Source organism: Panicum virgatum, chromosome 9N, assembly GCF_016808335.1.
Source record: "Panicum virgatum strain AP13 chromosome 9N, P.virgatum_v5, whole genome shotgun sequence".
In the NCBI taxonomy this organism is placed as follows: Eukaryota; Viridiplantae; Streptophyta; class Magnoliopsida; order Poales; family Poaceae; genus Panicum; species Panicum virgatum.
The window spans coordinates 76,149,479-76,176,219 of record NC_053153.1 but is presented as its reverse complement, the minus strand read 5'-3'; the positions used below and the strand labels follow the sequence as shown (position 1 = coordinate 76,176,219).

At 48.4% G+C, this 26,741-nt stretch overlaps 5 protein-coding genes across 6 annotated transcripts; 1 reads left to right on the top strand and 4 right to left on the bottom strand.

Annotated features, from left to right (window-relative positions):
* Positions 1-2,695: 2,695 nt before the first annotated feature.
* On the bottom strand, positions 2,696-5,451 carry LOC120692815 (alcohol dehydrogenase-like 5). Its single transcript, XM_039976210.1, has 9 exons — positions 5,293-5,451; positions 5,051-5,187; positions 4,904-4,947; positions 4,471-4,796; positions 4,285-4,367; positions 3,756-3,831; positions 3,564-3,631; positions 3,337-3,432; positions 2,696-3,250 (listed from the first exon to the last, which is right to left on the bottom strand). The coding sequence occupies exons 1-9, from the start codon at positions 5,327-5,329 to the stop codon at positions 2,972-2,974; spliced, it is 1,146 nt and encodes a 381-aa protein (XP_039832144.1). The 5' UTR covers positions 5,330-5,451; the 3' UTR covers positions 2,696-2,971.
* Positions 5,452-10,325: 4,874 nt separating this feature from the next.
* Positions 10,326-12,609, bottom strand: LOC120692814 (alcohol dehydrogenase-like 2). Its single transcript, XM_039976209.1, has 9 exons — positions 12,512-12,609; positions 12,275-12,411; positions 12,128-12,171; positions 11,699-12,024; positions 11,524-11,606; positions 11,332-11,407; positions 11,170-11,234; positions 10,980-11,075; positions 10,326-10,850 (listed from the first exon to the last, which is right to left on the bottom strand). Exons 1-9 carry the CDS (start codon positions 12,588-12,590, stop codon positions 10,572-10,574), a joined length of 1,185 nt encoding a protein of 394 aa, XP_039832143.1. The 5' UTR covers positions 12,591-12,609; the 3' UTR covers positions 10,326-10,571.
* Positions 12,610-13,781: 1,172 nt separating this feature from the next.
* On the bottom strand, positions 13,782-17,109 carry LOC120689855 (alcohol dehydrogenase-like 2). Of its 2 annotated transcripts, none has more exons than XM_039972286.1 (10): positions 16,867-17,109; positions 16,585-16,721; positions 16,406-16,449; positions 15,988-16,313; positions 15,814-15,896; positions 15,657-15,732; positions 14,696-14,760; positions 14,452-14,547; positions 14,175-14,336; positions 13,782-14,068 (listed from the first exon to the last, which is right to left on the bottom strand). In XM_039972286.1, the coding sequence occupies exons 1-10, from the start codon at positions 16,901-16,903 to the stop codon at positions 13,952-13,954; spliced, it is 1,143 nt and encodes a 380-aa protein (XP_039828220.1). In that variant the 5' UTR covers positions 16,904-17,109; the 3' UTR covers positions 13,782-13,951. The 2 variants fall into 2 exon arrangements, with proteins under 2 accessions (XP_039828220.1, XP_039828221.1); XM_039972287.1 differs by having other exon boundaries at positions 13,782-14,087; positions 16,867-17,085.
* A 4,247-nt stretch (positions 17,110-21,356) lies between these two features.
* Positions 21,357-22,540, top strand: LOC120690448 (formin-like protein 5). The gene has a single exon (XM_039973093.1). The coding sequence runs from the start codon at positions 21,428-21,430 to the stop codon at positions 22,142-22,144; it is 717 nt and encodes a 238-aa protein (XP_039829027.1). The 5' UTR covers positions 21,357-21,427; the 3' UTR covers positions 22,145-22,540.
* A 1,103-nt stretch (positions 22,541-23,643) lies between these two features.
* LOC120690447 (2-carboxy-1,4-naphthoquinone phytyltransferase, chloroplastic-like) lies at positions 23,644-26,741 on the bottom strand. The gene is made up of 10 exons (XM_039973092.1): positions 26,336-26,741; positions 25,975-26,078; positions 25,792-25,863; positions 25,559-25,697; positions 25,227-25,342; positions 25,001-25,100; positions 24,851-24,889; positions 24,638-24,748; positions 24,456-24,521; positions 23,644-24,372 (listed from the first exon to the last, which is right to left on the bottom strand). Exons 1-10 carry the CDS (start codon positions 26,561-26,563, stop codon positions 24,262-24,264), a joined length of 1,086 nt encoding a protein of 361 aa, XP_039829026.1. The 5' UTR covers positions 26,564-26,741; the 3' UTR covers positions 23,644-24,261.

The window sequence follows — 26,741 nt, the reverse complement described above, 5'->3', positions numbered from 1 at the left end:
TAAAGGGAAGTTTATACCTAATAAAGGCCATGTATCATGTAAATCATCTTGCAAATAAAAGAACAGTATGGTTTATCTTCCTCCAGTCTTGTATCGTTTTGAGTTACGGCGGACATGTTTGGACGACAATATGAGGATGTCTCGGACCTACCCTTAATGGGCCGTAAGTCCAAAATGATAGAAGATGACGGCTGGGTGCAGAAGGCCCATTCGCCCAATAAGTGGGATTTTGGGGGGAGGGGGGTTCCTAAATCTTAAGTCGCTGCCGTGTTGTTGGTTGGAAGCTACTGCTTGACCTAGCCCATCATTTCACCAGGCTGAATGGTTTCTCTGCAAATTTTCCACCGTCAAGCGACAACACGACGAGCTGCTGGGCATCGGAACATTTAGAATCCAGCCCATGTATATGTATGGTACGAGCTGCATGCCCTCATTGTACTGAAGATGTGCCCAGCTCTCGATCGATCAGAAGAAAAGCTAAAAGGTTAACCCTACAAAGCCTCGTAGGACAAATTCATGGAGCACGGTGTGTCGATCTGTATCATCCATTCCTATCTCCAGCACGGCCTTCACTACATTGCTGAATTGAATTCATTTGATTTCGATGTACACCGTAATATTTGTAGTGTGGAAATTCTAATTTGTGGAGGAGCACTGTAAGCTATGTGTATCTGATCTATGTGGTCCTGAAATTTTCTGAACAATGATCATCTAATACCAGTTATGATGGTAGAATGTGTAGCTAAGAACTCGAACTACTGTCAAAAGCTTAGAATTTTCTTCTACCATTTTCCTATGTTAGTACTGCAGTCTAACTGATCAATCATATGGATAGATTGCCTATGCTATCCGTGATTTGTAATCAGGCAGTGAATCCACACGATACACAATTACCTACTACTCCTGAGGGCATTGTGCAACATGTCTGGTTAAAACTCCATGCTTCTACGCAACAATCATCACTCCCATTCGCCAACTTAGTAGGGTCCATTTCTGAAAAAACTCACAGTCAAGCTCTTTTCCGGTGCTCTGTAAACTTAGTGAATCGATGACCAGAGCTGGCATCAAATAATTGTTTTTCACAAAAAAAAATCTGGCAAGATTGAGGCCAATCTTTTTGCAAATCTTTTTTGCTGCAAGATTGGTTCTTTCCCTACACCTACCTTGGTGTGCCTCTCCATTACATTAAGCTAAGGAGAGAAGATATCCAACCAATAGTAGACAAGATCATTAAAAGAGTTGCTGGCTGGAAGGGAAAACTCCTCTCTTATGGAGGGAGGCTGTCCCTGCCCAATTCTTGTTTATCCAGCATCCCTACCTACCTTCTCTCTGTTATTAAGTTCCCTAAATGGGCCATTGAGGCCATTAATTCCCAGATGGCCCACTTCTCGTGGAACAATCATGAGGACAAGGGGAAATACCACTTAGCCAATTGGCAGGTAGTTGCACAAAAAAGAGAGATAGGTGGTATGGGCATCCCTAATCTACAACATTTTAACATGTGCCTTCTTGCCTCATGGGTTCCCCGTTATTATCTAAATGATAATGTTCTATGGAGGAAGATTGTAGATTTTAAATACAAAACAAATAAGCCTAACTTGTTTAGCTGCCCTGAAATTGGAGCTTCTCCTTTTTGGAAAGGTGTCTTGTGGGCGTGCAAGGCGGTTAGATGGGCTACTCGTGGAGGATTGGCAATGGTCGCCAAATCTGTTTTTGGGAGGACCGCTGGTTTGGCAACACTAGTTTGGCAATTCAATATTGGCCTCTCTATGTTATCGTTAATGAGAAAGGGAAGACCATAGCCAACTGTTGGGATGGAGTGGAGCTGAAGTTCTCGTTTAGAAGAACGGTCTCCGCCCAGATTATGCAAATGTGGGACGAAATTCTTGGCCTTGCTAGCTCTATCCATTTTACTGAGGATCAAGATACTGTGATCTGGGAATTTAACACTAATGGCATTTATTCGGTTCAATCCTTGTATGTTGTTATCAGCTTTAGGGGTGTGCAACAGATCCATACCCCTGTGTTGTGGAGCCTGCTGATTCCCCCAAGGGTCCAAGTGTTTCTATGGTTACTTTGCAACAATAGAATCCTCACCAGAGATAACATGGGGAAGAGGAGAAATGTGGAGGATAAATCCTGTCTGTTCTGTGCTGAACCTAAATCAGTTAACCATTTATTCTTTGAATGTTGTGTTGCAGCTAACACTTGGCTGATCTGCTATGATATCCTGCAGATTCACTTGTCTGATTTTGAATCAGTGGCAAGATGGTGGTTGTGTCGTAAAAAACACACCATCACTAATATGTGCACTTCTGCTGTTATTTGGAGTATTTGGAAACTAAGGAACTCTATGTGCTTTTAGGGAATGGTTTGGTCAGATATCAGAGCTGTGCTTCTCAGGGCGGCCGGGATGAAGCGAAGATGGAGAGTGCTGTGCAGGGAAGCGGATGCTGCCCGTCTGGAGGAAGCCATGGAGGCGCCGGAACAAAAGGCAAGAGAAAGTCCAAGAATTGGCTGGTTTCCAGCAAGCTTGGGAATGCAGGAGTCGGTCCAAGGGGGCCTTTCTTCACTTTCTGGCATAGCTCCAGTGCTTAGGGAGAATATCTCTATTTTTTCTCTGCTGTAACAAACTCGTAGCGGTTGCGCTTCGAATGCGTGCACTCTTGAACTCTGAATGTTTTGTTCCTTGGAATAAAATGGGGGAAACCTTTGCTCTAAAATAATAACTGTTTTTCACAATTATAATTAAGCTAAGTGGTGGGAATTGTGGAATAACACGCAGACCGTCTCCAGAGTCCCTATACACGTCCTTTAGAAATAAAAATTTGCCTACTTAAAAGGAAAAATAATCTTTAGAATGGCACACCAGCAATAGTTGCAAAATTAAACTCTGTCACGTTTTTTCCGGCTACTCGACCCTTCTTATTCGTAGTTACCCAAATCGACAACAGCGATGGTCCCAGGTAGGTCACTTGTCCATCCATATGATGCACCTGAGGCCTTTCCCCTGCAGGAGCAGGTCGAAGGCCGTGTTGATCTCTCGCAGGCCCACCTCATGCGTGGCCAGCCCGTCCAGCTCCAGCTCCTTGTTCATGCATTTCTTGGCGAGGATAGGGATGTGGATCTTGGGCTTGAGCCCGCCCAAGGACGACCCCATGATGGACTTGCCGTACAGGAGGTCCTGGGCCGGCAAGCGCACCTCGGCATTGTCCTTCCCCACGCCCAGGACGATCGTCTTGCTGTTCCCCTGCGAACACCATGGACGGACGATGAGCTCCGGCCAAGCTATAATCAGCGTAGCATGGATGTGTAATCTGTTTGACGGCGACGCACCTTCTTGGTGCTTCTGAACGCTTCGGCCATGACCGAGGGCACGCCGATGCACTCGAAGCTGCAGTCGACGCCGCCGCCGCTCATCTCCTTGATCACCTGAAGTACGTTGAACATTGAACACGAACAGGTGGGTAAAGGTAAGATACATATACAGAAACCCTAATGTGCAGTACTGCAGAAAAGTGTGCTCTACTGCTTGGGATGGGTGACGTTGGATTTATGCTTACCCCACTGATGGAGTTGTTCTTGTCCAGTTTTGATGGGTTAACAAAGTCTGTCACGCCGAACGCTTTCCCTGCGATACATAGCAGTAGAGCACACTTTTCTTCAGATTCTAATAATATTCCAATACAAAAAGAAGAAGTCGCTATCTTTCGCACGACATGCTATTAAAAATGGGAGAGGTTAGATCAGCTTGCCAAATTTCTCCTTGTCAGGGTTTAAGTCAACGCCGATAATCTTGGACGCTCCACACATTTTCGCACCTTGTGCCACCTGAACAAAAGTTGGTTTTCACAAGTTCAGACCAGACCAAGTACCGTTTTTTTAGATAATGTCCCAAGTACCGTTTTATAAGCATAAGCTGCCGGTACTAAAATTAACAAGGATGGAGAGTTGGTTCAACAGTCATCTTACTATTACTAATTGAGGCTCTTTTTAGCCTCCACATGAAGTCATCTAGTATTCTAGGCGGACATTCTAAAAAAATTAGAGAAATTAGAGATTCTCAAAAAAAATTAGAAACATCCGGCCATCAATCCGACAACTCTAATCATAACAACCATTGAATCTGTTATCTTTCCTAATAAATTACTCACATATGCTATTATGAAAATTTACTAAAGTAACCTTATAATACTTATACCAACTATATCAATAGCAACGTAAAAGCATAATTGCCTACTATAAGAATATAAGAAGGCAATAAGAATAACATTGCGTGCTTACCGACAGTCCGACTGCTCCCAATCCAAAGATGGCAACTGACGAGCCAGGTTTCAGCCTGGCCGCTTTCCACGCTGCTCCTACCCCTGAATTATTACGCACGTACGTCGTTGTAACGACGTCAGTGATGAACTTAATCAATTAATTACTCTCCTTCAGTGGAGAACACCAGGCGGCTCGCAGGCTTACCGGTGGCGCCGCCGCAGCTGATGAGGCAGCCGAGCTTGGGCGGCACGGCGGGGTCGAGCTTGGAGAGCTGGCTCACGTCAATGACGGTGTACTGGCTGAAGGTGGACACGGCGAGGAGGTCGTGCACCGGGTTCCCCTGCGGGTCCCAGAACCTGCCGGTGCCGTCGCGCCGCATCCCAGGGCCCAGGATAGTCGGCACCCCCTCGCAGCGGTTGCTGTCCTCGGACAAGCAGGTGGTGCAGTGACCGCACTGGCCCACGATCGTCGGCACCACCGCGTCGCCGGCGGCCAAGCCCTCCACGTGCTCCCCGACGCTCTCCACCACCCTGCAAGCGCGCGCGGATGGGAGGCGGCGCCGTACGCCGTCGATCAGCAACCGCCGCTAGCTCAATGTGCCGTGGAAGAAGAATACTAAATGAAGGAACGCACGTACCCGTAGGCCTCGTGGCCCAAGATTCTCGGGAACGCTGGTGACACCTACGAACCAAGTGAAGATGAAATAAAGCAATCAGGTTGTCAGGTTGATGAGTATTTGCAAAGTTAATAAACAATGCTCCTACGGGGCAGTCCTTTTAATTACATTGCCTCGCCAGAAGGTGATGTCGGTGTGGCAGAGCGAGGTGCAGATAACCTTGACGCGGACCTCGTACGCTTTCGGCGGATCGACGACGATCTCCTCGATGGTGAGCGGCTCGCCGGCGCCTCTGCAGACCGCCGCTGCTTGTTGCCGTCAATGGTTAGAGATCGATTGGCCTCAACGTATGTACGTACATCACATCCATGGCGAGCGGGACGAAGTTGAAGCAGCAGCAGAAGTGGTACCTTTGCAACGGATCGGCTTGGGGCTCTGGTCCTCCATGGCGTGCTGGAGACCCAGGAGAGGGTACGGTGGCGGCTGAAGAGAGAACTCCGCCGACGACCAACGGAGTCAGGAGCGGCGAGTGATCGGGAGAGAACGCAACGGCCAGATATATACACCGTGACGGCCGGGCCGGCTGGTATTCTCGCTCTTGCAGCCAAACAAAATTCTCGCCATGTGCGTGCAGAAGTAAAACATACGGTGGTTGACTTGTTCGCCGGCGCGTGAGACGCTGGAAAAAACCAAGGACTAAGGACAGTGTGCCGCAAGTTGTTGAACACATGTTCTTGACTACGACAAATATAAGCTGGAGGAGCTGAACAAGTCGCAACGATGTAAGAAACCGATTTATTAATTTGAGTATAAAATTTCTACCCAATTTTTTTAAGAGTAAGCGGCGGCCTTTCCCTGGCCCAATCATTAAGCATAAACCGTTTGAAGACTTACAGGTTCACAAAGCAAGAGGGAAAGTCTACTAGCTAGAACTACCAGCTCGAGCGGACAACAGGTCCACCACCACAGAAAATAAAGAACGAAGCCAAAACAAGTAACTGAAACGTAAGTTTAAAGCAGGCGCAGCTGTTAACGGAGCCTCTCCGTACGTCGATTTTCCGATGAGGAGCCTACCCTTCGTCTGCAGCGCCAAAAGTCACCAGCTAATCACCGGTCACACGTACTATTACTTTTCTCTTTCTCTTTTGAGATAAGAAACTATACACACAAAATTACATACACACATTTGCATACACCCAAACTAATCACAAAACGAAAAATTTGTAGAAAGAGAAAAAAAAATAAAAGGACGGAAACAAAAACTGCAACAAAAATTTAAAAGAAGTTTGGAAAAATTGAAAAAAAATCTGGAGCAAAAAAATTATGGAGAAAATATTTGGAAAATAAAACTTAAGAACAAATTTGGGAGGAAAAAGTTTCGGGAACAAAAATTCAGAAGCCAAAAAAATGGAAGAAAAAACTTAAGATCAACTTTAGGAGACAATTAAAATCTGGAAACAAAAAATTAGGATAAAAAACTCGACTTGCGAGGGGCTAGCCGCCCCCCGAGCATTCCTATAAGAAGGAGGCCTTCTAACGCAGGCCGAGAAACCCCCCGAACCCCGGCTCTTTCTGACCTTGGGTCTGGTGCCATTTCCTAAAACCGTTACCCAGGCCCGGACCGTTACCCACTGGGCCGGGAAACCGTGATGCCAGGCCGGGCCAAGGCTGACTACACAGCCCAAGTTATCAGGAGCACAATGAGGGGGTTTTTTCCCACAGGCGGGGAAATTCGCCCCGGTGGGGGTTTGAACCCTCCACCTGTGGAGTGCCGCCGGTTGTTTCGCACCACTCGGGCTAACAACCTTAGGTAAAAAAAAATAGACAAAAATTTAGGATAAAAAAATTGAAAAACAAAACTTTAGAAAAAAAATTGGGAGAAAAAAATTACAGGAACAAAAATTCAACAAAATACTTAAGATCAAGGGATTCAATTTTTTTAAAACAACTTTTGGAGAAAAGGCAAAAAAAAAATGGAAGCAAAAGCTTAATACCTAGTTGGGAAACAAATTTGAAGAACAAACTTTTTTGGAAACAAAGAAAACGAAGAAAAGGGAAAATGAAGAGAAAACAAAAAATTTGCTAGCCCACCCGCGCTCCACGAGGTGGTGGCGCCCCACTCGTTAGCCAGGGCCGCAGCTCTTCATCCATCGTCATGGACGCCGACGCCGACGCCGTCGGAGCCCTTGCGTTGTGCCCTCACCCGCAGCGGGAGTTCCAGCATCGGGCGCTACGTCCTGCCTCACCGAGGGAGATACACACCCCTTCTCTCTTGCGGGATCTGTTCCTACTCGCTCTCCGCAAAAAGAGTGCCGACGGAAGCTTGGGAGCAAAGGAGAATCTAGCAGCAAAAAGTATAGAGAGAGGAAGATGATAGAAGGAAAAGATAAGGATGGCCGCTGATGGGGCGGTAATCACGTGGGCGTGGGACCTATCATGTGATTCGGTCTGTGCGATGGAATCAATCAACTGTGAGTTGGCTTGGCTCCGGGCGACTGTAGAAACAACATTGTGATCAATTCTCCAGCTTCGGCAGACCCAGCTTGAGTTTCTTCATAAATAGTTGAGTTCCAGCAGCACCTTGAGTTTTGACTCCAGAAAGTTGCACCATCGGCTAGGTCCAACTTCCAAAGACTCCTTGTACATTGGCTTCCAGGTTGACATAATGGCATGCACCTCCAGATCTTACTTAGCACCATTTTAATGTCCTACCAGTTTGCACCATGGAAGACCATATCATTCCTCACAAGCTAGAGCCCCCACAGGACTCCTGCAGTAATAATGTTAAAGCACTCTGAATTTTTCCCACCAAGTCATCTACTAGCTAAACAATCATAGCTATCTATTCTAATGCCTGTAAACAAAACAACATAAATCCTTTACCGGCGACAACACAATCAAAGAACAGATGATTCAATGTCTCTTTTTCATCACAAAGCAAACATACTTCAGGTTTAACAACCCCACTTTTCAGCAAACATATGTGATAGTAGCCAGAGAAAAACATGAATTCTAGGTGGGACTTTAAATCGTTAATAATAGCAAGGATAAAAACAGGGGTCACTCCTCTAAAGTTAATTATAACATATAGAGATTGAGAAGTGTATGTTCCTTTGCTATCATACTGCCACACAAGTGCGCCTTTATCAGTGTCATATCTAACTTCTGTCATAATACCAACTAATTGACTAAAGTTCACTAACATCAGTGTCATGATGCCATCTGTTAAGCATAGATTCACTAAAGGTTCTTCTGAAAGTCAGCTTAACCTCTGATCCATCCCAGACATCAGCCAAAGTCACACCTATCTGATCATAGATGGAGTAAAGGTCCCAAAAATGCACTTCTAGGGGAGAAGTAGCAAACTGAGCATCGTCCCAAAATCTAATTTTTATTCCATCTCCTGTTTTCCATATGTACCTGAATTTTAAAGCTTTTGCAGCCAAGAATATACCATTCTAGAAGTTGGAAGGTTGAGAGTGGGGCATGTAGAAAATATTCACTGACCTCCTGACATATTTTTGGGAGATGAACCTATGCCAAAATTTTTCCCTCATCTTTGATGAATATTTTAACCTAAGATCCAAGCAAAGCCATATTCAGGTCCCTAACATTAGGGATGGCCAAGCCCCCAAACTCTTTCTTCATGCTAACTAGATGCCAATTGGCCAAGTGGATTTTGCCATGGTCCTCATAATCATTCCAAAGACACACAACCATATGTGAGTTTATTAGGTACAGAGCCCACTTGGGAAATTTAAAGAAGGACATCAAGTAGACTGGGACACTAGCTAAGCAGGTTTTGATCAAATCTATCCTATCAGCATGGGAGAGAAGCTTGCCTCTCCAACTAGCAATGCTTTTCATAGTTTTATCTACTAAAGCTGAAAATCTTCTCTCTTTAATTTCTGGTAATGGAGTGATGGAAAGGTCTCAACAGGGCATCCAAGAGTATCAGAAAGGTGTTTGACCTCAAGTTCCTCTAGATTCACAGGCACAAGCTCGCTCTTAAAGTAGCTAATTCTCATTCTTGACATCATTTCAAAAAAGGATAGGACCCACTTCAAATTCGTAGCTCTCTCTAGGTCCTCAACTATAAAAATAATGGTGTCATATGCATATTGTAGGCACACCAAACCTTGGAGAACAAAGGTAGAACCTAAGCCTCTAACCAGATCATGGCTAGTAGCTTTCCTAAGCATACTAGACAAGATATCCACCACAAAATTGAAAATGATAGGGGAGAGAGGGCCCCCCTGCCGCAGGCCTTTACCAATTTCAAAATAATTGCCCTCTACACTATTAACAGATATACCACCAAAGCCATTAACAAGAATCTTATTCATCGACATCAGCCATTTGGCTCCAAAACCTCTCTTTTGAAGCACCTCTAACAAAAAATCCCAATTGACTTTGCCATAAGCTTTCTCATAATCTAACTGCAATTGGTGTACGTGTGCAAGATTTCATGAGCGGTAACCACACTTTCTATAATATACCTCCCTTTGATGAAGGTTGTTTGGTTACTACTAATCATCATATCTGCAACCCTATTGATCCTATTAGTCAACACTTTAGTGAAAATCTTATAACTACAATTGGGTCCGGAAGTCTTCATGGTGCAAGCATTTTCTTCCTTAGGCACAAAGGTAACTGAGGCAAAGTTTATCCTAAATAAGTCAAGCTCTCCATGATAGAAGGCATTGAACATTGCCATCATATCATCCTTGATCACTTCCTAGAAACGATCAGGACCAGGCGCCCCATCTGAATATGATTCAGTGATGGCTCTCTTCACCTCTTCTGCAAAGAAAGGTTTTTCTAGCTCATTTAGTTCTGACTCACTCACTTTATCACTATTGTCAAAGAAGTCTTCATCCAATCTCACATCTGGTCTTTCATCAAATTTCTACCCAATCCCATCTCATAGGCAACTTTGGGGCCTTGGGCTGATTTTTCAGATCCATATTAGTCTAAGACTTCCCACTATTTTTTATTAAAAAATAATCAAATAAAATTGTGGGTTGGGCTCGGACCAGTCTAATTTTTTAGACCTGATTTCCTGGTGCCAAACACAGTCCTACATAAGACATGGACAAGCCAAAATCTAACGATCTTGTGTGGGGCTTAAAATATTCTGAGCTAGCGACGATAGGATCCAGTTCCATATGATTGCACAGTTTGTAGCCTAGGGAATGGCTGATGTTTGTGCATAATTGTTGGTTCTTTTTTAGAATACTACATATCTTTCGCAACATTCTAGTTTTAACACCTTTCAATATTTGAGATTAGTACAAAAATAAGGTATTCAATTAGAAGGGATGGATGGGTTAATCTCAAACTTCAACTACAATTTTCTTTCAAATCGCGAGTCCGATTTTTTTATCTGCTTTAATTTGAACCGCTTTGTTTAGAATAAATGAAGATAATAAGATCCCATGTGTATACGTTCTACTTACTTTTCCCCAAAAAAACGACACTACAAGAATGGAGGTAATCTGCTCTTACATTTGCAACGAATTGCAGCTCTGTTGATACACGTCCGCTAGAAATAAAACTTCCCTTCTCGAAGAAAAAACGACCCTTACAATGGCACATCATCAATGCATGCAAACTGAACCAAGGTAACATTTTTTATTCTGCCACTCCACCCGTTCTTTTCAGAGCCACAATTTAACGACGACGATGGTCATTTGTCCATCCATATGATGCACCGCAAGCTCTTCCCCTGCAGGAGCAGATCGAAGGCTGTGTTGATCTCCCGCAGGCCTACTTCGTGCGTGACCAGCCCGTGCAGCTCTAGCTCCTTGCTCATGCATTTCTCGGCGAGGATCGGGATGTCGGTCTTGGGCTTGATCCCGCCCAAGGCTGATCCCATGAGGCACTTACCGAACAGGAGCTCCAGGGCCGGCACACACAACAGATCGGTTTGGTTCCCCAGCCCCAGGATGATAGTCTTGCCATTGCCCTGCCAACACCAAGGACAATTTTTTTTTTGAAGTAAGATTCCGTCATCAGAAGAAAAGAAAAACAGAGAGAGCTCCGGCGGAGTCCCGGCCTAGGTCAAAACTAGCATGGATATCAGATGGAAACGCACCGTTTTGGTGCTTCTGAACGCATCGGTCATGACCGAGGGCACGCCAACGCACTCGAAGCTGTAGTCGACGCCGCCGCCTGTCATCCCGCCGATAACCTGCAATTGAACAAGGAACGGAATCAAAACACCAACAGGTGAGTCATGAAACCTCCAGGGCCCATGAACATGGTGAGGTTGGATTTCAGCTTACCTCACTGACGGAGGTCCTGCCTATTTGTGTTGGATCAACGAAATCCGTCACGCCGAAAGCTTTCCCTGTGATAGAATAGAAGCAGCAATTTGTTCTTCTTCAGATTCGGAGAGGAAGAAAAGTTAAAAAGACATGCTATTGCAAATGGAAAAATTGACTTGCCAACTTTCTCCTTTTCAGGGTTCAAATCAACACCGATAATCTTTGACGCTCCGCACATTTTTGCACCTTGTGCCACCTGAACAATGACAATTGTGTTGGCCTTCACAAGTCAGCGTGTGCACGCTGCTAATAATCAGCTAGCGATCATGCCAATGGTAACAGAGAAGGTGCAGCAGCGGCACACGGACGTACCGCCAATCCGACCGATCCCAGTCCAAAGATTGCAACTGACGAACCAGGTTCCACCTTGGCCAACCTCCACGCAGCTCCCACACCTGATTGAATTGTGTGCTTGTATACTGATGAATCGGTGGAGAATGTATACCAGCTATGAACTCAGATTGATCGACTAGCCAGGCAGGCTCACCGGTGCCGGCGCCGCAGCCGAGGAGGCAGGCGATCTTGGGCGGGACGGCGGGGTCGACCTTGACGACCTGGGTCACATCCACGACGGCGTACTCGCTGAAGCTGGACACGGCGAAGAGGTCGTGCAGCGGGTTCCCCTGCACGTCCCGGTACCGGGTGGTGCCGTCGCGCCGCATCCCGGGGGCCAAGGTCACCGGCACCGAGGTGCACAGGTTGTTGTGCGCCGACGCGCAGCTCGGGCAGCGGTCGCACTGGCCCAGCAGCGTCGGCACCACCGTGTCGCCGGCGGCGAAGCCCTCCACGTGCTCGCCCACGCTCTCCACCACCCTGCATCTCCGCGGCGAAGACGACGACGCCGTCGTCAGCAGCCGCCTTGCAGCACGCGAGTAGGAGTATTGTATTTCCAATAACAAGGGATCGGTGTACGTACCCGTAGGCCTCGTGTCCCAAGATTCTTGGAAACGCTGGTGCCACCTACGGATGAGGTGAGGATGGTAAAAAAAAAAGGCACTCGGATTGATCAGTATTCGCACATGAACTGAACTGCGGCCACTGGGCACTGGGCACACCATTTTACCTTGGCTTGCCAGAAGGTGATATCGGTGTGGCAGAGCGTGGTGCAGACGATCTTGATGCGAATCTCGTACGCTTTCGGCGGATCGACGACGATCTCCTCGATGGCGAGCGGCTCGCCGGCGGCTCTGCACACCGCCGCTGCATGTAGTCATCCATTGTCAGAAATTACACCGGCAACATTGCAGGACATGAACATCACGCACATCCATGGCGAACGGATCGGAACAAGTTGCGGTACCTTTGCAATGGATGGGCTTGGGGCTGTGCTCCTCCATGGCGAACTGAGCTGGAAGAAAGCAGAGATGACCAGGTGCCATATATAGATGTATATGTACGCCAGCGTGACGCCCGGAATAGCTTTTACTTTATAGCTAGCCTGGCCCAGCGAAAATTCTCACCATTTCCGGCCTACGCCGACGGCGGCGTTTGGAGTTGAATTAAATGTGGCAAGTACGTTGAACTTGGAAGCCGTCGTTCGAAAAAGAAAAACTGAGAGCGTGTTCGTATGATCATGACGGGGACGGTCCACTGGCCGACTGGCGTAGCCGCCGCCGATGAGTTGACCGGCATGTTGCCAACTACTGCACATGGTTTTCTTAATCACTTCTCCAGTTTGTTTCCCAAGCATTCTGCACATTTGTTAGTCCTCTAGTACGTTTTATTTGCTATACGTACTGCCATCGCACAGACAGGACTCATGGAACCCAGAGACCAAACTGCCTCGTGCCAAGTCCAACTAGCATCCATAAAAGCATGGTTAATAATAGATCTAAGTGCTTGACTATATATATAAGCTAAAATACAAAAGTTAGGTTATCGAATAGTCTTTTTATTTATATACAGTATACATTACATTCTCTTTTCTAATCACCCGCGCATCTACTCTATTTGGACCCACCTCTGCCTAGGAGCTCGTGCCAAGCTCTCCTCTCTTCTCTCCATATCAGCATTTGATTGGCTCTAAGTTTATTATTGTACTTACTCTGAGAGCTACTCCCTCCTTCCCTGTTTATAAGGCATGGTGGAACATGACACGGTCTTCTAAACAACACTTTGACCATTTATTTATCATATATTATATCACTTTTGATTATAAATTTATAATTATTGTAAAATATATTTGATTATGAATCCAATCATATGAAATTTGCATTATAAAAATAAAAATTTAATAGTCAAATTATTGGTCAAAGATGACAAGGTTTGAATCTTGATATACGTGTATGCCTTATAAACAGGGAAGGAGGGAGTAATTATCTTCTCTCTCCTTCCTTTTGACCTCCATATCAGCAAAAATAATGTCTAGCTTGGGTATAAGCCAATTATTGCACCTGCTCTAAACCCATTATTGTACTTGCTCTGAGAGGTGGAAACAACAATTGGTGAAAATGGAAGATGTTTCATCCCAGTTCATTTTAGGTTCGTCTCCATGAAATTTTAATTGAGAATAGCCTAAGTCTAATTCCAGTCTCAGTGGGGAGTGTCATCGCACGGTTAACAGGATTGTGAACTATTACCCAATTGCAGCTCTTGAGCTCCACTGCGTTTTTTATTTTTATTTTCTCAAAATGACAATGACATAATACACGACCTCCAGAACAGCACATCAGTAAGGCATGCAAACTGAAACACACTGCTGATTTTATTCAGAATCGCGAACTCAGCGGCCGCCGTCACTTCACTTGTCCATCCATATGATGCACCTGAGGCTCTTCCCCTGCAGGAGCAGGTCGAAGGCCTTGTTGATCTCCTTTAGGCCGACTTCATGCGTGACCAGCCCATCCAGCTCCAACTCCTGCACGCATTTGAACAAACTAAACAAACACATCCCAAATGGTAACACTAATATTTCATTAAAAAATGGTAACACTAATAACTCTGTTCATGCTTTTTCTGCAAACCTTGTTCATGCATTTCTGGGCGAGGATCGGGACGTCGGTTTTGGGCTTGAGCCCGCCGAAGTAGGAGCCCATGACGCACTTGCCGGACAGGAGGTCCAGGGACGGCAGCGAGATTGGCTCGTTGTCCTTCTCCAAGCCCAGGATGATCGTCTTGCCCTTGCCCTGACGCCAGAAAACGGCGGTAGTTGTCAGCTCATTTGCACGCGGGTTGCCTCCGAAATGATGTGTTTGTTGGAAGATGGAGGATGCATCTGGAGAGATTGGATGGCAATGTTACCGGCTTGGTGCTTGTGAAGGCATCGGTCATCACCGACGACACGCCGATGCACTCGAAGCTGTAGTCGGCGCCACCACCTGTCAGCTTCCCTATCTCCTGTATTGAACCAGGGAACACGGAGAAGTGAGTAAAGACCACAGAGATAGCAATCTGTTCTTTTTTTTATTAGATAATGGAACGGAACTTCCAGTCTTTAATTTATTCTTCGAAGCAATCTGTTTGATGCAGCTCAGACAATTTATACCTCAGTGACTGAGCTGTTCCCCAGCTGCGACGGATTAACAAAGTGCGTCACGCCGAACGATTTCCCTGTGATATGAATAGCATATCTTTTCGAGTAAAGTTCATCACGGGTCCCTAAACTTGTATCGTTGTGTCATCCCGGTCCTTAAACTCACAAATCGATCGTTCAGGTCCTCAAACTTGTCCATCTGTGTTATTTTGGTCCATAAACTTGTTTCCACTGTGTCATTCCAGTCTCTAAACTAGAAAAACAAACGTTTACGTCCTCAAATTTGTTCAATCATGTCATTCCGGTCCCTAAACTTGATTTTGAGTCTCATATGAGTCAAAATAAGGCGATCTAAAATCTATATATCAAAAAGTAATTGATAACTTTTTCATATGAACTTGAATGAAGATAAATTTTATATCAAAATGGTAGACCTCGACGTAATCTACAATTTGTAGTTGAAATATTTTTGAATTAAAACTTTTTATGGTCTCAAAATATTGTTGTACATTTATAGATTTTGAAATTTAAAGGTTAAAATTAAATTTTGGGACTCTAAACAATTTTAATTCAAAAAAATTTCAACTGCAAAATTGTAGATCGCGTCGAGAGATACAATTTTGATATAAAATTTATCTTCATTCGAGTTCATATGAAAAAGTTATAATTTTTTTTATATAGAGATTTTAGATCGTCCGATTTTGGACTTAGATGAGACTCAAAACCAAATTTAAGGACCGGGATGATACGATTGGACAAGTTTGATGATCTAAGCAGATGGTTTATAAATTTAGGGACCGGAATGACACAGCCAAACAAGTTTGAGGACCTAAACGATCGATTTACGAGTTTAGGGATCAGAATGATACAGTCGTAACCGGTGACGCACTTTACTCTATCTTTTCTTCAGGTTTGAAATCAAAGAAAAGAATTTCGGCATCGCAAAAAAACAGCAAATGGAAAGGGGACTTGCCGACTTCCTCTTTGTCAGGGTTCATGTCAACGCCGATAATCTTGGATGCTCCACACATTTTCGCACCTTGCACCACCTGTACACAATGTTTAACTTTGCCAATCAGCTAGCGGCCATGTGTAGGAGCTGAAAGGAAGCATCAGCGACACTGGCTTACCGCTAATCCAACGGACCCCAGCCCAAAGATGACCACCGATGAGCCTGGTTCCACCTTGGCCACCCTCCATGCAGCTCCCACCCCTGCATCATTAGTTTCGATCAGTAGAAGAAGCGCCACACCACACCACTCGCTCGCAAACTCGAGCATGCTTCTGCTAGGTTCGTTCATCACCGGTGCTGCCGCCGCAGCTGAGGAGGCAGGCGAGCTTGGGCGGCACGGCGGGGTCGATCTTGACGACCTGGGTCACGTCCACGACGGTGTACTCGCTGAAGCTGGACACGGCGACCAGGTCGTGGAGGGGGTTTCCCTGGGCGTCCCGGAACCGGGTGGTGCCGTCGCGCCGCATCCCGGGGCCAAACACGAACGGCACCGTCGTGCAGAGGTTGTTGTGCTCGGACGCGCAGCCCGGGCAGCGGTCGCACTGCCCCATGAACGTCGGCACCACCGTGTCGCCGGCAGCGAAGCCCTCCACATGCTCCCCCACGCTCTCCACCACCCTGCACGAGGCGCACAGACCAAGTCGCGTCGCGTCGACCCCCACGGCCCCATGGAATGAGAAAAAAACAAGGACAAATTCACATGGACGTACCCGTATGCTTCGTGGCCTAAGATTCTTGGAAAAGTTGTCGCAACCTGTGAAGTGAAAAGGAAACAAGAACAATCAGAAGAACTGGACAGTTCAGGGTGCGCGCCCCTAGATAGTTCTGACTGCAGAGCAAGTTGTGTCTGCTATTGGTGCGCCAGAAGGTTGCGAGGTGATGTCCTCGCCTTGCCGCGCCAGAAGGTGATGTCACTGTGGCAGAGCGAGGTGCAGACGATTTTGATGCGGATCTCGTACGCTTTCGGTGGATCGACGACGATCTCCTCGACGACGAGCGGCTCGCCGGCGGCTCTGCACACCGCAGCTGCTTGTCGCCACGCATGACCCGGAGACGTCGTCGATGGTTAGAGATAGCAGAGCAGCAGATGATTAAACAACGAGCAGCCATGTAGGCTGTAATGCTATATACGTAGCACACATGCTGGTTGGGCTAGCCCTGGTGGTGGTACCTTTGCAGCGGATGGGCTTGGGGCTCTGGTCTTCCATGGACGCTAGCTGGAAGAACTGGAGACTTGCACGAGAGGAGATCTGGCAGCTGAGGAAAGAATGAGAACCCGCGAGAGCCAGGCGCAGGGACGAAAGATGATGTTAGCCTTGTTCTTCCCTTCATGGGCCGCGCCGCGCTGGAGAAAGGAACGGACACCGACACACCATGCGTTTGTCCTGTCCCTACCCTCTGTGATTCCGGACCCTTCGTGGCGTGGGTGCTCTGGTGGTCCGTAGATCTGTAGCACGATTGGGATTTGACGTTTGAAAAAGACGGCACATCATTGCAGCCACTCCATCGTTCAAACGTGGCTGTGGCGTCTCTTATCCAAGAGCTCCCCGTGCTTCAGCTTTACGCACGCACGGCCCGGACGTCGAGATCTTTGCCAGCCAGCCGATCGCTAGGCTGCTACCGCCGAGCAGAAGAGCTTCGCGTCATGGAGGAACGGCGGCCGCCGGCGACGATGGTACAACCGCTCGATCGACGGCGGCGGTGGAGCTGCTAGATCGTGGTCCCGTCAGGCATCAGCTGCTCGTTCTGATGTGGGCGGACGGTGGCCAGATCGGCGCGTGCTGCATGCGGCGTGGTCCAGTCCCCGCGGTGATGGGTTCGGCTGCTGCCAAATTGGTTGGCCATATTTGGTTGGGTGTGTTTAGATCATTTTGTATTTTGCGTTTTTTGTTAGGGAATTTTTAATATTTGAAGTATTAAATGTAGATTAATCACAAAACTATTTGCAGATCTCGTCTGTAAACTACGAGACGGCTCTAATGAGCCTAATTAATCCATCATCAGAGCATGTTTACCATAGTATTACTGTAGCAATTTAGTGTCTAATCACGGCTTAATTAGACTCATTAGATTCATCTCGCGATTAACAATTTATTTTGTGATTATATTTAGTACACCATACAAGCGATTCATAAAAATTTTGTGTTTTGCCTTTACAGCATCTAAACAGGGCCTTTGTCTTGTGAAAAAAGACCTGGGGCGCTGGGCCTGCGGTATCTTTCTGCCGGGTGGATGGGCCCATCATTGTCCTCCCATTTAAGCATCTCCCTCTGATGGGCTGGGCTGGGCTCTCTGGCGGTTGTAAAATTGCTAAGCCTGCCAAACTGCTGGGCCGATCATATCCTCGCGATATTTGTTTGTTTAACCCAGTGTCCCCATTGGGCCTCAGAGAGCCCGCCCCGCATTGTTTCTCCGGGCCCAATTCTAACATACCCGGTTTATTGCTTAGACATTTTGCAGCACCTTCGCTAGCACACACTCGGTGATTGATTCGGACCCATTTTGTATCTGTCATCGCTTTCCAAAGAAAAAAAAAGGAGAGAAAATTGTTTGTTACGCGCTCTGCATATTCTTGTCTCCCCCTCTTTTCGTACGAGACGTCTCCTTTCATACCTATATACTGCAATTGCACGCACGTAATATCCCTGTTCGGCTGGGCCAATCAGCCAGCTCCAGCTACAGCTGCTGCTGGGAGTTCCCTTCACAAAAATACTGTTGCTAAGTACGAAACAGCCAACTCCAGTCGCCTGATTGGCCCAGCCGAACATGGCGTAATCTAACAGGACGCCATGACTCCTCCCTTTCCAGCTCGAAGAGACTGGATCGCGGTTCGTCATTCACGCCCACTAACAGCCACCAAACCGCTTTTTAACACATTTTTTTGTGCGAGCAGGCGAAGGAGTATAGTTTTTGTGGGAAGTGTGTGCACGATGTGGGGCGCTCTTCGTACTACAGCCCATTTTTTTTTTCTCTACGTGATCTAGGCCTCTAGCTGCGGCGCAAAGACTTGGCAAGCGTGTATCATGCCCATGAACTCGCTCAACCGAATTCGTAATTCTAGTGATGATAGGACAAACGCCATTTCGTTATTTGACTCAGGCAGGTCCTTTTCAAAAAAGGATTCTAAGCCCTGCAACGAGGGGAATTAGAAAAGAGTTAAATACACCAGCGGCCCTCAAACTTGTCTCCAGGTGCCACTTAGGTCCACGAACTTGTAAAATTAAAATCTGGCACCCTGAACTTGTTAAGTTGTGCCATTTAGGTTCATACCCCTTCAAGGGGCATGAATATATGCAAAAATACCCTTAAGTTTTATCATCTTCCCTTCCATGCGCCCTCCGCTGCTTCCTCCCCTGCGCCATCTCCTTCCCTGCGCCCTCCGCCGCGCTCTCCCCCTCCCAGCTCCCTCCGCCGCCCCTACCCCTCCCTGCTCCCTATGCCGCCCCCTCCCCCTCACTACTCCGGTGGCTCCGCCACCGAGCGCGTGTGCCGCCCCCGCCGACTCGGCTCCTCCGCTCGATGCCGTGATGCGCCAAGGACGGGGCAGATCCAGGCGGCGGAAAAGGAGGTGGGAGCGTGCGCGCCACACGTTCCAGGGAGCGGTGAGGCTCACCGGCGAGTGGTTGCTACGGGGTGAGGCAGCGACAGGGGTCTTCCATGTCAAGGACGGTGGCGACGGAGCCACGAGGCGTCGAGGATGCAGGAGCCGGTGATGGCAGGGAAGGAGACCTCGCTTCCTTGACGCGGAGGCCTCGCTGCCCCGCCGTACTTGGGCGGGCTCGTTGCAGTGGGGCGACGACCCTGTCGTCCCGCTCGTCCGAGACCCACACCGGCACGCGCGGCGCGTCGTACGCCGGCTTCACCTTTGCCGCGGTCGCCGGCCCCAGAGTGGAGCACCTCTTGGTGCAAGAACCCGCCCTCCTCCTGCTCACCATCCTCGGCGGCGCCCTCCCCGCCGTCGGCGTCTTCTTGGAGGAGACGGGAACGGGGGGCGAGCCAAGAGCCGCACTTCTTGGCCGTCTGGCCGCCGGCGCCAAGAACTGGCTCCTCCTGCGCCAGTTGATTCCCCGCCCGCAATGGTGGCGGCCGCCGCGCTCCTCCTCCTCCTCCGGCACTCCTCGGAGGAGGCCGCGGAGGCCGCGAACTCGAGGGGCGGCGGCGAGCGTGGAGTCCGCGGGCTCTAGGGGTGGCGGCGAGCGAGTCCGCGAGCTCCAAGGACGGCGGCGAGCGCGGAGTCCGCGAGATCCAGGCGCGGCAGTCACGAGCTCCAGGGGGCGGCGGCGGCGGCGGCCGCCGCCGCGAGCTCCAGGGCGGCGGCGCACTGGCGGAGGAAGCAGGGGAGGCGTAGGGGGAGAGAAAGAGATAGAATGGGAGGGGGAGGGGGTGAATGTAGAAGATAGCAACTTTGCAGGAGTTTTTTGCATATATTCATGCCACGTGGCGCTATATCGAGGGGTATGGATCTAAGTGGCACAACTTAACAAGTTCAAGGTGCAAGATTTCGATTTTGCGAGTTCGTGTACCTAAGTGACACTTGGGGACAAGTTCGAGGGCCGCTGGTGTATTTAACTCATTAGAAAATCTTTTTTTTAAAACTGAATTAGAATTAGAAGATCTTTTGCGTGCTACTGGTACGCACTCCTACGTAGTACGTACTCCCTCCAGCTCCACCTGGCTGGCCCCCATTTGAAGGGACGGTTCTGCCCTCGGCCGGTCAAAGACCCCCTTTCGGTCAAAGCAGAGCTTCCCGTGCGTGCTGTCGTTTTTCTTTTCTTTTTTTAACAAAAAAAAAGCCCGGAAAGCGACCGGAGTTTAAACAAAACGGCACCCCGATTACGGCCTCTCACATGTGGGCCCCCGCTAGTGCAAGCTTGCTAATCGCCCATCGTAATCTCTCGGGACTTGTCTTTACGCATCGCTTCCCCTTCCATTCGAGCACATCTTTTCACCTCCATCGCTGGCTCAGTAGGTTAGGCTAATCCTAGCAGTAGCGGCAGTAGATTACCTTCCGCTGCTCCTTCTTCTTCGACTGCTTTTTAGCGGCAGTATCTTACTTTAATTTGATGGCCCGCCCCTACCCGCGCCCCGTGGTGGTCCAGCGCCCTGTGGATCGTGTGGTCGTACGGTTTCTTGTTGCGGCAGTGATTGCTTCTGGGGCCATGGCCAATCTGGCTGCAGCTTCTGGTGCTGAAGGAAAATGCCCCTCGTGGGAGCCCTCACAGCAGCAGTGATCACCACAAAAATGTCCGTCCTCAATTTTTCGTCACCCAGGTTTCTCTGTTGTTGTTCGCCAAGCTGTCCTAACAGAGAGGGCCAACGTAATCTCTCCATTAACACGAAGATTAGCGGTCAACATTTTGTTAAAAAGGAGATTAGGAAATCAGAGTGAAGAACAGGAACCCAGAAACCTCGCGAAACTGTGCGTGCGTTCGACATGCGAAATGCTCCAGAGTTTCGCAGGGCAGGGGGCATCCACGGGCGGAGTGCGGGTGAGGCGCTGCGCAGTCGGCTCGGCCGCGGCCTGTGGGCTGTGGCTGTGGCCTGTGGGTACCAACCAGACACTGCTACCACCGCACTGGCCACTGCTCCTCTTTTGGTTTGCCCCAGAAGAGAAGAGCCTGTCGCTGACTCGCTGCTCGCTACTCGCCTATCCCTCCATCCCCCCCCCCCACCCCCCCACCCCAAATCCCAATCTCCCACTGCGCCCCCTCCTCGACTTCCGCCAATCCGCCATGGTAATGGACAAGCCCAGCCTCCCGCAGCCGCCGCCCTCGGCCTCCTCCGCCGCCGCCGCCGCCTCGCTCAAGTCCCTCAACAAGGCCTCCTACAAGATCTCCAAGCAGTCGTCCTCCGCCTCCGCCTCTTCCGCTTCGGCTCCAACCATGAGGGCGCCGTCCCCGCCGCCTCCGCCTCCCCCTCCGCGCACGTCTCCTCCGCTCCCGCCGGCGCAGGCGTCCTCCGTCCCCGCCGACCACCCGCCTCCCCAGCCCCCGGTCTACAACATCGACAAGTCCGACTTCCGCGACGTCGTGCAGAAGCTCACCGGCTCGCCGTCCCACCTCCTCCCGCCCCAGGCACCGCCAGCCCCCGCCCCCGCCGCCGCCGCGCTCATGGCGCCGCCTCCGCCTCCCATCATGGCGCCTCCGCCCCCGCCGACGGCGATACCATCCCGCCTCCACCGCATCCGCCCGCCGCCGCTGGCCCCGCCTCGCCCGCCACTCATCCTGCCGCCGGCACCGCCGGCTCTCTCCCCGCTCCCGCCGCTCCCGGCAGTCTGCATGACCGCGGAGTCGCCCATCTCCGCATACATGCGCCGCCTCCGCGGGATGCCCTCGCCGATCCACGTGCCGACGTCGCCGCTCGGGTTCGGGTGCCTGCCCTCGCCGCGGACGCCGCCCTCGCCCGGTGTGGCGATGCCGGCCACCAGCCCCCGCGTCCGCGACCCGTGACCCAGGAAGCCACCGATGCATCCGCCGCCGCCGCCGCCCGATGTGTAGATACGGCTGGTGTAGGAGAGATCTGGCGACGCGGCGGCGAGGAAAGGAGGAAGCAGCAATACAATCACATTCTGTTAGCTCCAACTCAAACCTTAGCTCAAAAATTCTTTTTCCCCCCTAGCGTGCTCCGACCTGCCTTGATATTTTGTTCGTGTATATGGGAGATGCGGCGTTTGTCAGCAAATGGATTGCTCATCTTTGGCTAATTTTTTGTAACAAAGTTTATGCAATATGTATGGTAGAATCTCATATGCAAAATTTGTTTAGGATTATGATATTGTCTTCAATAGGACTCATCGACTCTTGCCTGGCTACTCTTGCAGTAAACTTATTTGAGCTAGCTTACAATGTTCCTGCTTATGAGTTCGAAAGGGTAGGGACTTGTTCTGCATGTGATTCGACCTATAAACCTGGTCTTTGTTCTGCGGTTGATATTTGGATCCTTGTTCATGATAGATTTTCTGCGGTAGGCAATTGCAATTAAGCTTTGGTTTCTGGTGTGACATGGACGTCGTTTGTTTTGTGGTGTACCATGGCTCATCTTATTATGATCACATGAATTGTAAAGCATGTTTGGTGACACATCGCCGTTTGGCCCTGCCTTTTCTCTTGTTAATCATGGGCTGTATTTGTTTATCATCATTCATGGGTATTATATTAGCTTTTGCGCTGGGCATTGAGCACCCTAGAACTTCCAGGGGCAATAAGCCACAGAGAGCTGCCCCATCATGCTTCCTACTATTGGTAAGGTCAGTGATGTACTGATGTTTCTTTTGCAATTGAGCTGGTTGGATCGGTTGAAATGCTAGCTGTTTGATAAGCAGATGTTGTGTCAATATTTTTGGTCACTGAATGCTGGTAAGAGTTAGAAAAAACTCTGTTTTCCCATTGCTTTTTTACCTTCTATAATCTTTGGTCAAGTCACAAGCTGTCGACATTGCACCAAAGTTGTTTCTTTGGCTGATGAATGTGGGATATGCCTTTGCACATTTGCTAAGTTTGTGGTCAAATGGAAGGTGAGGTGCTCCACTTTGGAGAATTTTACTGTGGACCAAGTTGATTCAAAAGCGAGAGCTGAGAAGCACAGATGTCCATTTCTGTCAAAGATCAATGACAGGGCAATAGTTACTTCGAGTCCAATTGGAAAGTGATGTGCTGAGAAGGTGCCGATGGTTTTTCTCTTCCTGTATCCGGCGCTTGTACTATCGTGATGTATTTTTGTCGTCTGAATGAGTTCCATAATAGTAATATTTCTCTTTCCATTTTTTTTTCTCTCCCCAGCTGCCCTGCTATCTTTCACAGTTTGCCAACGCCATCCAGGTTGGATTCATACCGGGCTCTGTGATTCCTGCGCATCACGTTGTGTGAGCATGGTCTTGACTGCGTGTCAGTGTAAGGATTGACCAGTACTTATAGGGAACACTTGCAGCTGTAGTAGTTGTAGCCTTGTCTTCTCTTAAGATGATATGGTTGCATATTTGCATTTGTTTTACATGTTTGGTTGTATTACCATTGTTTACTTGTCCGGACAAAGAGATGAAACAAGACATTGCAATTAGCCAATTACAAAACCTGCACGGTAGCTGGCTAACCACCAACCAGGGAAGGCAAAATGTGAAACACAAGGGCGTGTGAAATCCCCACAAATCTACATGGCCAGTTGGTACGTTTGTACAGAGAAGTAATGCTTGAACATGACTCGTCCTGGCTTGGAATTCAATTCATATTGGGATCCTCCTATACGGCTATATGTGCAACGGCAACCTGACCCTGCATGAGCAAGCTGAGCCAGTCAAAGCGTAGAAGACGTGCAACTGGCAAAAACCGGATGCTGAAGCAAGCCAACTCAACCAGCAACATGGACTTGACGTCTAATACGGCCCAGTGGCCAGTGGGCACCGAGTACCTCCCTGGCATTTCCTTTCCATTTCTTGGCAAATCTGCGCCAGTTCAGTACTGCACCAAATCTCAGCGTTCAGAAGTTCAGAACGCAATGCAATGGAAGGCTGTCTGCAGGGTGGTGCTCTCTGCTCAGGATCCCTCCCATGGATTTCAAGGTTTCTCATCTGTCAGGCTAGTATACCATTTCGGGCCAAGACCAAACCAGAAGCCAGCGCCATCCCAAACAGAGCGTGCAGCCGCACACAGTAGTACTTCGCCATGAAAATCTTAGCATTGTCCTGAAGGCGTAATCTCAAACAGCATCAGTGCGAAACGGCTTTATTTTTCAGAGGAACGCTGGTGAGAAGAGAAATATATTTACCTCGTGATTTTTCAGCACATAATCCACAACCAATTTGCCCACTGGCAGAGTAAGAGCGCAAAGGACCTGAAATATTTGCAGTTGATGGTTGAGGTAGATGTTCATGGAATCATGGGTCAATATTTGAAGCACCCTGCAAAAAGTTATATTTCTCTGTGAAGCACTATGGTTTAGTAGCTTACAGTGCAAGCTGATGGAAGAGCTTTGCATACGCCAAATGCAGCCAAGAGAATGTAAAGCGTGGCAATAGCAACGACCACTATTCGTGATCCTGCTTCAGTGCCAACTCTGACCTGTTTGCAAAATCACACACAAACAACACTTGTTATAGTTAAATAAAAACAGAGGCGACTGCCTAAGCAATTTAGAACTTTATCTCGAGGTAGAACAATTACCAGGGGAGACATCTTCCCAACAGCAAGATCTCCATCAATCTATAGAATATAAGGGTGATATCTTCTGTAAGGATTTTGTCCCATAAATATCAAAGTGATAGTGTAATACTACAATGGGCCTCTTTTTTTTTTGTCAAGTCAAAAGTGTACCTGATGAAAATGGCTGCAGAAGAGTATCAGAGTAGTTGTCAACCCAACAAGGACTGATGAAGCTGTAACTGTTTTGGTGAGAGGGAGCAGTGCCGTTCCACTGACGTATTACAGTATTTCAAGAGAAACCAATTAGACTGAATTTCAAGCGAATTCATATACTCTATCTTTAATTATGTTGTACTGCAACAATTGATGTTTGGGGAACTTATTGTCCCAGAGATACCTTGCAATATTTACGTTGCTGCTTGAGAAGTAGAATGCTGTGGTTGCCAATGGACCAAAAGCAGCAAAACACAAAGGCTCACCTAGTCCTTGGTAGCTTAATCGAAATGGAGGACACTGAGAAATCACACATAGTCAAAATATTGAAAGTAAACTATGCAACTATTACAGTTGCTAATTGAATAGTGACACATGATTTAAATACTACTTATGTGTACAAGAATTCAAAGTCAAATACGAGGAGGCAAGTGCACATATATATGGTCTGACTAATGACCCAGAACATTAAGATATATACGAGTTCCTTGAAAGGCGGGAACTAGATATTATTACCTGATAAACATAACCACAGAAGATTGCACACATCACCAGGAAAATGAATCTAGCATCACCGGCTTCTGTAAAGGCCCAAAATAGCCCAGCAAAGCCGAGGAAAAGAGAAACATTTGCAGCATTTTGTGTCACTGCTCGACTGCATGGTCAGATTTTACATCTTAACATCAAGCTGCGTCACTTCTAAAACTAACCATTTAAGCGATTTACAATGTTATCTCTGAAACATGTACCTGCCAATAATGTTAACAACAGATTCTTTCTTGTTCTTGTCAGCCCCAGTATCTGAATCAAAGACATCATTGCTGCATTGAAGTCGGAGAAAGGGCTTAGGCTTCTGAAATCTCAATTCTACATTGTTCTGCTAATTGATACGGCACGTCCATTTTGACATTGAAAACGATCTTTTTTTTTACCTCAGATTGAGCCAAGTGATCACAAGGACTGCCGCTGCCAAGATAATAAAGTAGCGTTTGGCAAAGAATAAGCCTGCGTGATGATAACCACAGGCGCTCCCTACCTGCAGCAAACCTTAAATATGAATGTGTGTAGAAAGGGCAAAGGCATCTAAAATTGCAAACCATGTGCAAGATCAGTGTGAAACTTCTTGACTTCCAGTTATCCATTCGGATTTTAAAAAGGGAAAGAAATTCTGAATTTGGGATTAGGTTGCCATAACAATTCATCAATCCCAATTGTTTGCTTTGAGCGTTTGACAGTACGGTAGTGAACTGCACATCACACTAGCGAGGCTGGGCGTCGTAGTATACGACTCACCGTGAGTGGCACGAGCGCAACAGAGTATATGGGCAGCTTCGCCGCCCTCCAGAGTAGCGTCGCCCGTGGCAGCTCACCGGCCTCCCCGGCTTCACCGGAAGCGGCTGCGGCCGAGCACCGAGCTCGCCGGAGAGCGCTCGGCCTTCTCGCGGCGACGCAGCCACGGCGAGGCGATTGCGCGAGGGGGGAGACGAGGAGAGGCGCGAGGGCAATGCCGGCGAGCGGCATCAGCCGCGGCGCGCGGCGCGCGGGGCGCTGGGAGCGCGAGTCAGGGAGAGGGATAGCTCAGGCGCGGCGTTCCATCGAGCGCGTCGCGGGCGCCGGCTTCCGGGAGCGGCGAGCGGTGGTGCTCTCGCTGGGCCTGCATGGATAAGGCTGCGCGAAGCGATAGCGAAGGCGCGGACGA